Below are 12,858 nucleotides of genomic sequence, written 5' to 3'. Positions count from 1 at the left end.
AATGGCAAGTTGGCCCACATAGGTCTGGAATCGATGGAATTCGTCTGAAATGCTATGTCTATTTTCATGTGCATAAGCACAAAATAAGTTCTAGAACAGAAAAGGGCCACCGTGTGTTGTTTCATCACCAGAGACCGGTGTTGCGTTCAGCACGCTACTGCACAAAAACCTGCAACGAGCGGTGTCCGGCAACCTGATCTTATCTACCGAAAATCCAGTGCGTTGTCACCACAGCTTTGCTTACTGAAAATGGGAGGATCGCATCATAGATATCATCAGTCGGAAAAAACCGAAGCCATTATTTTGTTAGTGATGCAGGAAACACGCGCTCTCTGCTACACTTCTAACCGGATCAGTGTACATGATACAATGGCCAGGAAACAGCAAATGCCAACCAACATGAAAATCATGGAGGCACTTGCCCAGGAGAAGATGCTAAGCCTCTGCAAGTTACAAGTTCTGCCAGTCTATGGTTTACAAGTTACAGGTCTATTACTACTATACATACAACTGATCTTCTCCTCTGGTTTCCCGTCTATATGCCCTTTCCCCCCGTATAGAAGAATGAAATAATTACGACCGTCTGCTCTTACCCTAGCATCTTCTAATGAGCCCACCCACATTCTGGGCGATGTCTTGTTTGGTCTCCACTGAAACAGGTGGGTCACCAATATACATATCGAAGAAAGCCCCTGTTCGTAAAGACAGTTTAATATAAAAAAATATTACAACTCGGACTACATAAGAATTCTAGCTTTAAGTAGATTATCTATAGTTCTGTTGCAGAAAAATATATAGATGCACTTACTGCAAAGATCTTTGCTCTGGACAGCGCCAATTTGTTTGCCATCAACTGCACACATATTTCCTTGTTAACGTATATTATGGTGGAAAATAACTTAAATCATACTAAAGAAACAATTATACTATGAACATTTACTATACAACATAAATATACTATGCATACATATACCACGATGGGCCTAATGATACTGATTTGGTGATGTGGATGTTGAATTTATTTTTTCATAAATTTTGGTCAAACTTAAGAACTAGTTTGACGAGGGAGCACTTATTGTTATATACGTATGTACTAACCTTCAGTTATAAGCTGGCCATCACATGTTTGACGGAAGTCAATCTTTGTACCCTGCAGTTAAACCGATCATAGTATCACATGACTAAACGCAACAAATCATATTAACCAGATGAGACTAGAAGCTTTACCACAGGTATTCGAATGTCTTCCCTGAAGTAAGAGCCAAATGTCTTCAGGCAATGGTAATCAGTATTAGGATTCATCTGATCGTACAGTAAACAAAAAGCTCTGTTAAGCCTATACGGATAGCAAAGAATATTAAACTAGTTGCTGAATGAATAACAATCACCTTTTGCAGTCGAAAGCCAAGAGATTTCTCAAACGCACTGAAAAGTTTGGTAATACAAATAATCAATTAACTTCAATCTTGCATTGGCCATATCTTCTGAACCATAGATAAGGATCAAAATATACTACTGTTAGCATGAGAATTCAAGAATACTTACTCTTGCACTGCACTAATGCTAAGCCCATTGTAGCTAACTACCAATCTGACTGTCATATGAATATTTTCCCTGCATAACAGGCCAAGTATAATGCAAATTCTATTAGAAACAGAGGCAAATGAGTTGCAGGTGCGGAAGAAAACGAATGTTTCTGGTGTTGTATCAGGGAATAAGAAAAATCCTACACATCATCAAAACTCGTAAGCGTACAGCGTCCTAAAGATGGAATCTACTAATAGCAGGTAAATCGGGAGTCCTAAACATGACATGAAAGAATTGCAAGTTTGGAACCGTCTCTCTATGAACAGAAACGTTAAAGGACTATCTTTCTTGACGATTTCCAGAATTTTTTCCAGATGGAACCGTTTCTCTAGCTCAGCTTACACAAGTGTTACATGTACTCCCTCCATATCAAAATATAAGACATTTTTGTAGGCTAGTTTAGCCTATAAAAAATTCTTATATTTTGGTACAGAGGTAGTAAATAGGCTGTGTAAGCTCAAGAATATGGGAAAGATCTTCATACAAAGAATTTCAACACATGTACATGATCAATAAAGCATTCACACCTCAGAAGATCTTCATAGAAATCTGGGTGATCCTTTAACTCGGCAACTGGAACAGAAGCATACTTTGAACCCAGCTTGTTGCAGATAGAATCTGGTTGTATATCTATAAGAATAGTCGAGTACAACATCAGTAACTCAAATGAACATCCTTTAAGAAGTACCTCAGTCTGTTATCAGTTCACAAGTAATAGCAGCATGCCGGGAAATTTAGCCTACTCACATAATCCAAAGGCATAAAGATTCAGGTTTTTGACCTTCATTATCCGCATACTTCTGTAACCCATCCCGACAAGCACCTGTAAATTTAATTGTTTGTTGTCAAAGGGAATGCTGAAGGCCTAGGGAAGATTACAAATTTGGTAAAACATTGTGACACTGTCAAAACAACAAGATACAGACAAAAGTGCCCAGATAATTGCCACGATACTGGGAGCAGAACATGTAATAGGGCAACAAGAAAGGAAACAATGTTTGACTGGTATGAAGGAAAATGGTGCATGACACAATTATCCACAAAATAGAGTAGGAAAAAGGACCTCTGCGGCTGGATTTGAATTCTCCTCAAGAAGAGTAGGGAACTTGATCCCAGTTCTTGGTTCTGTCAGATCTTCCGGATATATTGTTCTTGGCACAGCAACACGAGCACAACCTGGGCGCCTTTCGTCCAAATAAGGCTGATCAACATGTTCTCCGATTTGGTCAACACCATCTTTTCCCAACATCATTGAATCCGCAAGCATCTTTGGCGATCTTATCGATGCATGTAATGATGATCAGTTAATAAAGCAACAAACTGAAATAAAAGCATAGCCTACAGGAACAAACGGGACAGAGAAAGGAAGCAGTAGCAATCCAACAAGATATATCATGATAGAGCATTGTATTCCCTTTCTATGAAAAGCAGGGGTTCGAACCTTACATGTTTTCAAATGGTGGTATTACACTAGCAGCGGCTAGCATAAGAATGTTACAGGCATGACGCTCCTCAACCTCATTCCACGCTCGCCCAAGCGTTGCGTTTGCAAGCTTGGCTAAGAGCATTTGTATAGCATGCTCTTCTCTAGCTTGCAATCCAGCCAGATGCTGCATGCAAGAGGTCACTTGCTTTATTTGTGCCCGACAGGCTCTTGAACCAGAGCCCGCAATAGCAGACAACCTGTGTAAAATATTGGGATTTGTTGCTCTGGAAAGGCAGAAATAGAAAGCTCCAGCGACCTTGTTGAAGCAGCTGAATGCTTCCTGAACTGCGCCACTTCCTGTAGAGCATACATGCCGCGGATGCTGAAAGGAACTCTCGACTAAAGCCCCGACTTGTGATATCAATCCTAACCCGATGTCATGCGACATTGGAGAGCCAATTGGAAACTTATGCAGGTATCCTCCATTATGATCAAGCTTGGAGAAAATGAACCAATCAGGTTTCATAGTGCTGCCAAATATTGCAACTTGAGAAGTCTTTAAACCAAGTCGGGGAGTTTGCCAACACGGGAACTTAACCGGATCTGTCAATTGGAACAGAGGAACTGAATCAGGACACACATGTAACACATATTCAGTGCCTGCTTGCAGACAAAAGTTTTACGACAGCACCGGTCAAAATGTATGAGCTAATCTCCAACGCAGCCCTCATGTTCTCTTGAAAAATTACTTTCTGATTCATCATTACGCGATACTTATTACACTCTAAGGAGCCATCCTTTCACCACACATCAACTAGTGATTTTTTACCCCTTATTAAGCCATCCACAGTAGTTGACATAACAAAGCAAGCCATTCACAGTAGTTGGCATAAGGAAGCAAGCCATTGACAGTAGTTGGCGTAACGAAGCAAGCCATTCACAGTAGTTGGCGTAACAAAGCAATAAGTAACCATCCGAAAAACAGCAATTGGAGCTCCCCAAAATCATCCATTATCACAAAAAGGAAAAGGAAATCTTATGATCTCACTGACGCCAAGGAAAAATACAGAAAACGCAGAGAAGCTACACACAAAACGGTTCTAGCCAGATGAGAATTTCCTCTCCCTCGCCGCAACTAAAGCACTTGGTACAGAAATCCCACCTTCTGTACAGAAATCCACAAGCCCAACCAACACCCAGAACGCCCGGATCAGCAGCAAACACGCCCTGATCCCGCAGCCTCCGCCAGATTCACACACAAGAAACACCACTAAACCCATCATTCACAGGCCGCCCCCAAATCCTGACGCCAGCCAAAAATCCCCCCACGAATCAACCACTTACACCGCCCGCATTCCGCCGGTCGTCCCATCTAGAGCGAGACGCGCGCATAAATAAAGAAGGGACGGAAAATAACAGCTGAAGGAAGAAGCGCACCAGAGCTTTTGCCGCACGGAATCGCGCGTTGTCGTCGGCAGATCGGGGAGGCGGCGGCTGCCTCTGCGTGCGCGAGCCGTCTGGCGGTTGTGGAGGGGGGAGGATGCCGTGCGGTGCGCCGGTGGCTTCGTCCGCCGGCGTTCCCCCGGATTCCAGACCGAACCCAGGGGAATGGAATGGGGGAGGGCAGCTGGGCAGGGGGGAAGGTGGCGGTGGTGAATGAATGAAGAACCGAAAGCGAGAGGATTCGCTTTCGTGTTAACTCGCCTCCCCAACTGCTGCCAGAAACTTTCTCGACGGCGGCGGCTGGCTGGCTGGCCGGCTCTCCCCCGTCCGTGCGTGCGTGCGTGCGTGCGAGGCGAGCGGCACGTGCGCTGAACTGATGCCCTGCTTTGGGGTTTGGGATCGCCGGGTCGGCGTCCGCCTGATTTGATTTGCTACGGGTTTATAAGACGAACCGGGATCCTTGGCGTGTTGGCCCTCTTGTTATTATACGTCCACACTCTTCTCAGACTCGAAAGAAATCTCTACTCCTAATGTCTCAGTTGGTAGGTCGCGTTCCGGGTTTTATTTTCGTCCCACCTAACCCGGTCTATTTTGGTACTTCTTTGGTACTACTTCCCACCTTCCTCCAACCGCGGAAAACCAAAAAAAACCCCGCGATGGAGTCCCGCACCCGCACAACCTCCCATTCTTATCATCTGAGATGAACGTAAAAAAAAAACTGAAAAACCGCTGGCCACAGACCGTCTAAGATTAACCAGCGATAAAAAAACGGCATTGGTCTCGAACGAGTACTCGTGCCCTCGAGCGAGGTCTCGTGTGGATCTTGCGAGTGCCCTCCTTCGCCCGCCGCCGCCCATCGGTCCTTCCCCGCCATCCCTCCATTGCTCCCTCCTCGATCCCGATCTGGATCGAGGGGACGAGGAGCTCGTGCCTCCCCGACGGCCGGCCTCCTCCTCGCCCCGCCGCTGCGTCCGGCGCCGCCATGGCCTCTGGAGCCAGGGAAGCCATGGCCTGAGCTCGGCCTCGAGGTCCCCGCCGCCGTCTCCTGCAGCTTCTGCCCCGCCGCCTCGCCGCCCGAGCTCGCCGTCGCACCAACCTCGGCGCCGCGCCGACGCCGGCTCTGGTCGCCTCCACCTCCGCGCTGTGAGGAACCCACCACGCGTGTCAAGGCGAGGCGCCTCCTGGGCTGCGTCCGTTTCCAGAGCGAGCGCCCGTGAATACCTAGCTAGCCGCCGCCGTCGTGACCGTTCCAGCCACCGCCAAGGTAAGGTGCTTTCTCAATCTCAATTTCCTTCCTTCCCCATCAAGGTTAATTTGGATGCGTACTTATGTGATTTTGGTGTTGCTCATTGGATTTGTATACGTACGTACGTGTGTCTTCGATCTGCTTCGTTTAGATAAGTTGTTAAGTAATTCACATCTTCCCCGTTACGATACGTGCATGATCTTGTCTTGTGCTCTTCTGCTCATTGGACTGATGCATGAAGGACAGGAGCTTGCACAGAGTTTTTAGTAGAAGACGGCGTAAATTGTGGTATTGGCCGCAATCTGGAAGTTCTTCAGGTGAGTGACATGATTTAATTTGGAGAGGCACGAGTTAGGATGCAGTCACATATTTTTTAATGGTTTCTTCCTATTCCTTGTGATATTATCAAGATTTTCTAATTGAACTGAAGTTCTATAACCTTCCAGATCCAAATCCTGCTTCAGAAAGTGTATATGAAGCAAAGGTCTGCACCTACATGTTATCAGAAGTCAAGTCTTAGACAAGGTAATGTTTTTCTATCCGATGAACTAGACTAGGTAATGTTCAAACTTGGAAGTGATCAAATCATATGTTTTCAGGTTTGTCATTGTCCATAGATTCAATCTTCCCCCCTTTCTCTATTGACATACTTCTAGGAGCTGCAATGCTCAAATTGCCACGGATCTTAGACTGGTGTCAAGATGCTATTGATAAGATTTTGAATTGCATCAAACGGTTTCAGGTTTTTTCTTCAATTTCAGTTAAGATGTTCATGTTCTGCTTATAACCAGGTTTAAATATCGTACTGTTGTTTTCTGCTGTGTCATTTGTTCATGTTCGTTCACATGAACATTACAGATTCAGCTACACATGAATTTGTGTTAGATCAATTGCAATTTTAATTATTTTGGCCTGGGATACCACTTCAACATGTTTGAAGTATAAGATATTCATTGTTATTACTCCAGTAAGATATCCCCCTTTGATAATATTGCCCTATTCCTTTTCCTTTTTTCAGGAAAGTGGAAGGAGTGATGAAGAACTAAAACATAGTTACAGTGGGCGTTTTTTATAGGAACAAAACTGAAGAATTTGACATTAACATAATTTTAGTACTAAATCAGGTGTCCCTGGTTTTGTTAGCATCAGGACATGTTGACCTAATTGTCCATGGTTACACTCATCTTCAAACGGCACAACTTGTTTTGCTGCACATCTTCTCTTACCATATGATGAACAGGTATTCTATGTTCCATCCCTTTCTTATTTCACACTGCATTAACACTGTTTTTTCAGTATGTGGATTTGCCTAACTTTGCCTTATAGATTATTGATTTTGTTACTGATGTGTACACAAACCCTGCCTAATTAATTTAGTCTACTATATCTAACCTTATGAAATCTGAAAGTTGATTCGGACTACTTGCCTGGTGGTGTGGTACATTACCTCTGTTTTTTTAACTATGGGAGCAGAACGACGGCGCCGACATGGATGACTCGGAGCTCAACCTTGTCAAGGGCCGCGAGCAGCGGCGACTTTCTTTTCCACGAGAAGATGACCAAGGGCGCCATCGGCCACTTTGTCTTCGCCGTCGAAGAGTCCAAGCTCGTCTCCGCATCGGTTGCATTGGTGCCGATCAGGTGCTAATCTGAATCCTTGTCCAATTTCAAGTGGCCTATAAAAAAAACCAGGGTTGAATGCACATTACCATCACACTGCCATTTAGTTTTCATTGGTACGCAATACTATCGTTACAATTCTTTTTGGCCATTTTGTCTTTGTCTTTGTCCATGGTCAGGTCATGGTTTTTAGGCTTGATTGTTATGAGTCAGTAAGGTTAGAATGAGCGGTAATGGTTTAACTAATCACGCCTGCATGTTTTTAGTATCACTAATTCTTCCAAATCCCATCTAAAGGAAAGAAAACTACCTGATGTATTACTAACACTTCTATAGGCATACTAGCCCTGGATTTATGAGTGACAATTCCAGTATAGTTGAGGGGTGCCTATTGGTGGTCTTTCTATAGCAGCATTAAATGGATGACTACTAGCAGTACCATTGTCTCTGTCAATTTTGTACCTGCCATAGAAAGATGACCCCTATTCTCTATACATACCTGAGAATATTGTAGTGTTAGGAGATTAGCTTTTACTTCTTTCCATTGATTGCTACAGATTTTGAGAGAACACTGTTGTCCACGTTTATATCATATACTTCCAAATTATAAAGCGTTCTTGTTATATGTAAGTTACCTGTTATCCACACAATGCAAGTAGTGGTTCAGAACTACAGAGAAAGGAAGCACCAATAATTTGTTTCTTCATTTCTTGTTGGTGATAAAAATGGATTTTGCTTTGCGATGATCCTGTGTCGGTGCCTTTGTCTCTATCAAATATTAGGGGTAATGACTTTTCTGTGCTGGATCAACATGCAGAACTTGCGCCCACCTTGAGGCCATTAATCCAGGGAAGTCAATTTCAGTATATTCAGGACATAGCCAGTAGCTTAGCAATTTCCACGACTATGTTTTGTTTAAAATAAAGTTGTATGCAGAATATGCATGATGCTCTCTTTTATCAAAGTATACACATGTGTCTATTTTGTCATCCAGTTGCAATGCACGGGAACCTTCGATTTGATTCAGTTTTATCTTCTACTGTACATAGGGAAATATGGACACTGGATGAGCCTGTTATACAATACAGTCGTGCACCTCTATCGCGTCGAGAAGGACAGGAATTCTCAGGAGAGTTTTCTCCCTTTCGCAGGATACGCGAGACTGTGCGACGTCCGCTGGACAAAGCGGTTGGACTATTTGAGACCGCTTGACATGATGTGGTTGGTCCGGCGCCGTTTTGCGGGTTTTCTTCACGGGACGGCGCAGCGGCTTAGTGGGCTGTCCCCCCCCCCCACACACACACACACAGTTGCATCCTTACCCCTGACCCATTGATTCTTCCCCGTTTGCTTTGAATTTGATGTTCAACTGTAGGACTGAATTTTGAAGTTTGTCTTGGTTTATCTTGAATTCCCTCTGACCCCTAATCATCTGTGTGTAGTAGAACTACTTGTCCTTCCCATACCTCCACTAACTTTTTTCTTACTATATCATAGTTGTTTGATTATTGGCAAATAAAACAACAATTATTTACCTTATCCTTTTTTATCTGCAGATTGGTCTAGCAACATAGAGAGGAAGCTGCAAAGAAGCTCCAAGTGGATGTAGAGGTACATGTATCTGTGATTTTAGGACCACTACAGCCAAAGTTTTCATGAAAACTGCAGGGTTGCTTAAGAGGAACAAACAGTTCTTAAGTTCATTACATTAGAGTGGCTGCTGAGCTGTAAATTAGTAATACATGCACATAGAGACTAATCTGCTATGTTCAGTAGTAATACATCAATTAAGTTCAGTACATGGTTCGTGTATTGCATATGATGGTTCAGATATGGTTTATTCCATTCAGGCTATTTTGCTATGTTGTGATGAGTTTGGGCATTTGGATGAAGAGAGCAAATCGATTATGGAGAAGAATTTTTGTGTGCCGTGGATTTACCATTGATGATTTAGACTTTAGTCTGCATCATCATTGTATTATTATATTACTAAACACTTGATTTTTCTTCATTTAGACATTTCTTTTTGGTAGGCACACCTATGTCAACATATTGTGCCCTCCTTAAATTCAGTTACAAGTACTTATGTGTGTGTGATGTTGCCTTCTCTTATGATGTGCTCATAGGCCAAAGTGATTTCTCCTCTCTTTATCTGTAAAACTATAACCCAACATTCTTGGCCGCCCACCCATGTTTGACTTGGTCTATATGGCAGTGTGCAGAAAGCCTGAGCCCAAGAAAACTCCATTGTGGCTCACTGATTCTGCCGATAAGTCGTATAAAAAGAGTCATGTGCTATCTATTTATTATTATTATTATAAGTTCATCGCTACCACTTTTACTTCTCTTTATTGTTTTATGTGCCTTTGTATAATATGCTATTATAGGATATTTTCTTGTTCCAATCAAATCCATAATATAGTTCATCCTTACTAAATAGTAGTGTCTACTGCACTAATCTGTACTAAGATCTGGTGGCTTTGGTAGTTTCATCACTATCTTGCACTTCTTATATATAAGGTCTCTTTAGGAACTTCTAAATTTTTATTTTGTCATTAGTGGTGTGGTGTGTCTGGTTAAATTGGTGTTACTAATAGCTTTCTTTCAGTTTTCTCTTCAATTTCAGCTTGTGGAATTTGAGGAGAATCTGTGCACCAGCATCCGACTCCTTGATGTTGCTCTGATCATATTGTGTAAATATATTTCTAATAAAGCAATCGCCCGGTGGTGTACATGTTAGAAATAACAAGATGTAATCATCAAGTGTGAGAGATGGCAACATCATGATGGGATGGTATGTACTGTTGTGCTCATCAATAGGTTAGTCTTTCATTCTCTTGCAGCCAGTATGTTTTTTGTTATGCAAACAATTAGGAAATATCTAATTTCTATGGTTGGCAGGGGGAGCTCAAGGTCATGGCAGGGCTTCGATTTTTCTTGTAGAAAAGAGAGACATAGGAGGATCCGGGGAGGAGGAGAGGTAGGAGAAGAAGGACGGGGAAGTAGGAAGGGTGCAGTAGGGGTGAGTGTGCTTCCGCCTGCCACGCCCAAGGCTTGATCTGCCGCCGCCTCTCCTCTACCCATGCTGCCTGTGACACGTCAGATCCCCAGCTGCCGTCACTTCTCCTCTGCCCATGGGCCATGGCTGTTTTAATGCATCAAATCCGTAAGCTTCCAGTTGCATCTCCATCTCTTGCAGATTGATTTACAATTGGGACCTCTAATGATGGTGCCGTCCCTAACAAAGACTACAGATCGATCTGCTGTAACATTGGCTGGGTGTTCTCTTCTCGACTCTACCAACACTCTGGAGTTACAAGCAATTGCATCAGGTTTATATATCTATGTTCTTTTTTTTTTGCTTTGAGCTGCTTTGGTTTTATTGGTAAACGGGGAGAGGCTTGTGAGCTGTCAGCACATCTTGGCCACAACTGATTTACAAAAAGACGAATAGACATGCAGTCTAAGCTCCATTGCAAAGGGATTTTGTTAGTACATGCCATGTTTATGCTCACTGTTGAATAGTCTGTATACAACTATTTATGCAATACTTGGACCACAGGAGCAATTCATTCTGTATATTTTGCTGGGGGTTGTGCCTTGCAGTCAATTTATAGAAGGGTAAGATGTATCGCAATATCTTTGACTTGCATTCTCTGTGATGTCAAGTAAGAAAATAGAATATATACTCTTTGAATTATCTTTTCTTTTTTTTTGATGTCTCTATCTTACTTATATAATCCAATTGGCATTCGCTAGAGTTTCTGTTGATGAAACATTTGACTTGTGATGTGAGGAGGTTCTATTTGTGACTTTGCAATCAATATTCGTAGATACTGTTCGTAGATCATGATATCTGCACAATCTCAATCTACTTCCTGTGACCATATATTGTATTAATGGGTTGTGTCAGGGTTATTTTATCAACTACTGGGTTGTTGATCTACATTACGGTTTAATTCTTACACGAATTAATGTTGACTCGATTCCCTGTAGTAGGTTGAGAGGCTTCTCCTCTCATGATATACTCTGATTAGTTTGCTTGGCTCCATGCTCCTCATGATTTCTTTGAATTTTTCTGTAGGAGCTCGGTCAAAAATCACCTAAGAAAAATATGTCATTCTTCTCTACAAGGGTTGCATGTGGAATTTGAGGAGAATCTGTGCACCAGCATTCCGACTCCTTGATGTTGCTCTGATCATATTGTGTAAATATATTTCTAATAAAGCAATGGCCCGATGGTGTACATGTTAGAAATAACAAGATGTAATCATCAAGTGTGAGAGATGGCAACATCATGATGGGATGGTATGTACTGTCGTGCTCATCAATAGAGTTAGATCACTTTTATGTCTGAGAGTCGATTTTTTGTGTGCGTTAGATGGATTGACAAGTACCGAAGATTGATGCAAGCAAAACTAAAACCTGTCCATGGATTACCTTCAGTCCCGCATTCCAATCAACAACATTGAGCCGAGCGAGCGCGCGGGTGGCGCAAGAGGAAATGGGCAGCCGGTGGAGACTGAGTGGTGAGTGGCGGTGGCGAGGTCGAGCGGTTGGCACCAGCTGCAATTACCGTGACGGGCGAGCGGACGGGGTGAGTAGGTGTCACGATTGCATCACAATTGGAATAAAGTAAAAAAATGCATACATATGGCCATTGACTGATTTTGTGTGTTGTGTGCTTGTGTTAACGAAGATTATTTCTCAACTCGGCATGTGGTTAGAGACTAAAAAGACGATGCCATGGTAGCATGGCAGACCTGGCAAGTGCCACGGACATCATGATATTCTTCCTTTTCTTAATTCCTTGATTTGAAAAATAATTTGCTCTGCGTATGTAGGAACATAGCAGTCGGGCAAATGACACTTTGGCATCTTGATCTATCAAGGAAAATAATTTCTTTACTTTAGAAAATATGGGTTCGGATTGGTCTGTTGAGTTATGGCTGGCTGATCGAAATAATTTTTCTATTTAAAAAATGTAGCAAATAGCATTTCATTAGAGATTGGTATGTTGAGTTATGGCTGGCTGATTGGAATAATTTTCCTATTTAAAAATGTAGCAAATAGCATTTCATTAGAGATGGCTTTGCAGCAAATTGCAAATCGCGCAAACCAAGCCATCGCCGCCTCGTCGCTCTCGTCGGGAGCGACACTGCCTGTCTCTTCTTCGCCTTCTTAGCCGGCATCTCCTCCATCCGGATGCCCTGCGGCACGAGCCACTCCGCCACCGGCTGGGACTCGACCTCCGGGAAGTTTAGGTCCGTCTTCGGCCCTCCGGCACGCCACACAGCCACGTCGTAGGCACGAGCAGCCTCATCGGCAGTGGGATACGTGCCGAGCCACCAACGCTGCCTGGCGTCGGAGAACTCCAGTCTGAAGTTCCCGGAGGGCTTCGCCCTCATGCCGAAGAAACCAGACTTTCCCTTTGGCGTCTTCTTCGGCGCCATCGGGGAGCGGGCGGTGGCCGAGCGGGGAGCGGGGCGGCGACGTGCGGCGTGGGGCAGAGGCGGACGGAGCGGGGCGGCGGCGT

General features: G+C 43.5%; 2 protein-coding genes across 2 annotated transcripts; one reads left to right on the top strand and one right to left on the bottom strand.

Moving 5' to 3' along the window:
* Positions 1-258: 258 nt before the first annotated feature.
* On the bottom strand, positions 259-4,883 carry LOC123138497 (fatty-acid-binding protein 2). The gene is made up of 11 exons (XM_044558477.1): positions 4,451-4,883; positions 3,034-3,616; positions 2,651-2,864; positions 2,335-2,410; positions 2,115-2,217; positions 1,546-1,614; positions 1,389-1,425; positions 1,228-1,302; positions 1,099-1,150; positions 809-853; positions 259-692 (listed from the first exon to the last, which is right to left on the bottom strand). The coding sequence occupies exons 2-11, from the start codon at positions 3,537-3,539 to the stop codon at positions 595-597; spliced, it is 1,275 nt and encodes a 424-aa protein (XP_044414412.1). The 5' UTR covers positions 3,540-3,616; positions 4,451-4,883; the 3' UTR covers positions 259-594.
* On the top strand, positions 4,554-11,672 carry LOC123139506 (uncharacterized). Its single transcript, XM_044559291.1, has 11 exons — positions 4,554-4,665; positions 5,157-5,720; positions 5,949-6,019; positions 6,149-6,227; positions 6,302-6,444; positions 6,721-6,942; positions 7,176-7,343; positions 8,372-10,142; positions 10,224-10,488; positions 10,570-10,654; positions 11,407-11,672. The coding sequence occupies exons 1-6, from the start codon at positions 4,554-4,556 to the stop codon at positions 6,775-6,777; spliced, it is 1,026 nt and encodes a 341-aa protein (XP_044415226.1). The 3' UTR covers positions 6,778-6,942; positions 7,176-7,343; positions 8,372-10,142; positions 10,224-10,488; positions 10,570-10,654; positions 11,407-11,672.
* Positions 11,673-12,858: the final 1,186 nt, after the last annotated feature.

Source organism: Triticum aestivum, chromosome 6B, assembly GCF_018294505.1.
Source record: "Triticum aestivum cultivar Chinese Spring chromosome 6B, IWGSC CS RefSeq v2.1, whole genome shotgun sequence".
Classification (NCBI taxonomy): domain Eukaryota; kingdom Viridiplantae; phylum Streptophyta; class Magnoliopsida; order Poales; family Poaceae; genus Triticum; species Triticum aestivum.
Note: the sequence above shows the minus strand (reverse complement) of the source record. Positions and strands in the feature narration are given on the sequence as shown.

What these genes read in the sequence shown, in the direction of transcription:
- LOC123139506 (XM_044559291.1), top strand. Translation starts at nt 4,554, where the DNA reads ATGCCGTGCGGTGCGCCGGTGGCTTCGTCCGCCGGCGTTCCCCCGGAT. An exon ending in CCGTTCCAGCCACCGCCAAG is followed by an intron (nt 5,721 to 5,948) that starts GTAAGGTGCTTT and finishes CATGAAGGACAG; the next exon opens with GAGCTTGCACAGAGTTTTTA. An exon ending in GAAGTCAAGTCTTAGACAAG is followed by an intron (nt 6,228 to 6,301) that starts GTAATGTTTTTC and finishes ATATGTTTTCAG; the next exon opens with GTTTGTCATTGTCCATAGAT.
- LOC123138497 (XM_044558477.1), bottom strand. Translation starts at nt 3,539, where the DNA reads ATGAAACCTGATTGGTTCATTTTCTCCAAGCTTGATCATAATGGAGGA. An exon ending in TTGGCTTTCGACTGCAAAAG is followed by an intron (nt 1,303 to 1,388) that starts GTGATTGTTATT and finishes CTGTACGATCAG; the next exon opens with ATGAATCCTAATACTGATTA. An exon ending in TGGCCAGCTTATAACTGAAG is followed by an intron (nt 854 to 1,098) that starts GTTAGTACATAC and finishes ATATGTGTGCAG; the next exon opens with TTGATGGCAAACAAATTGGC.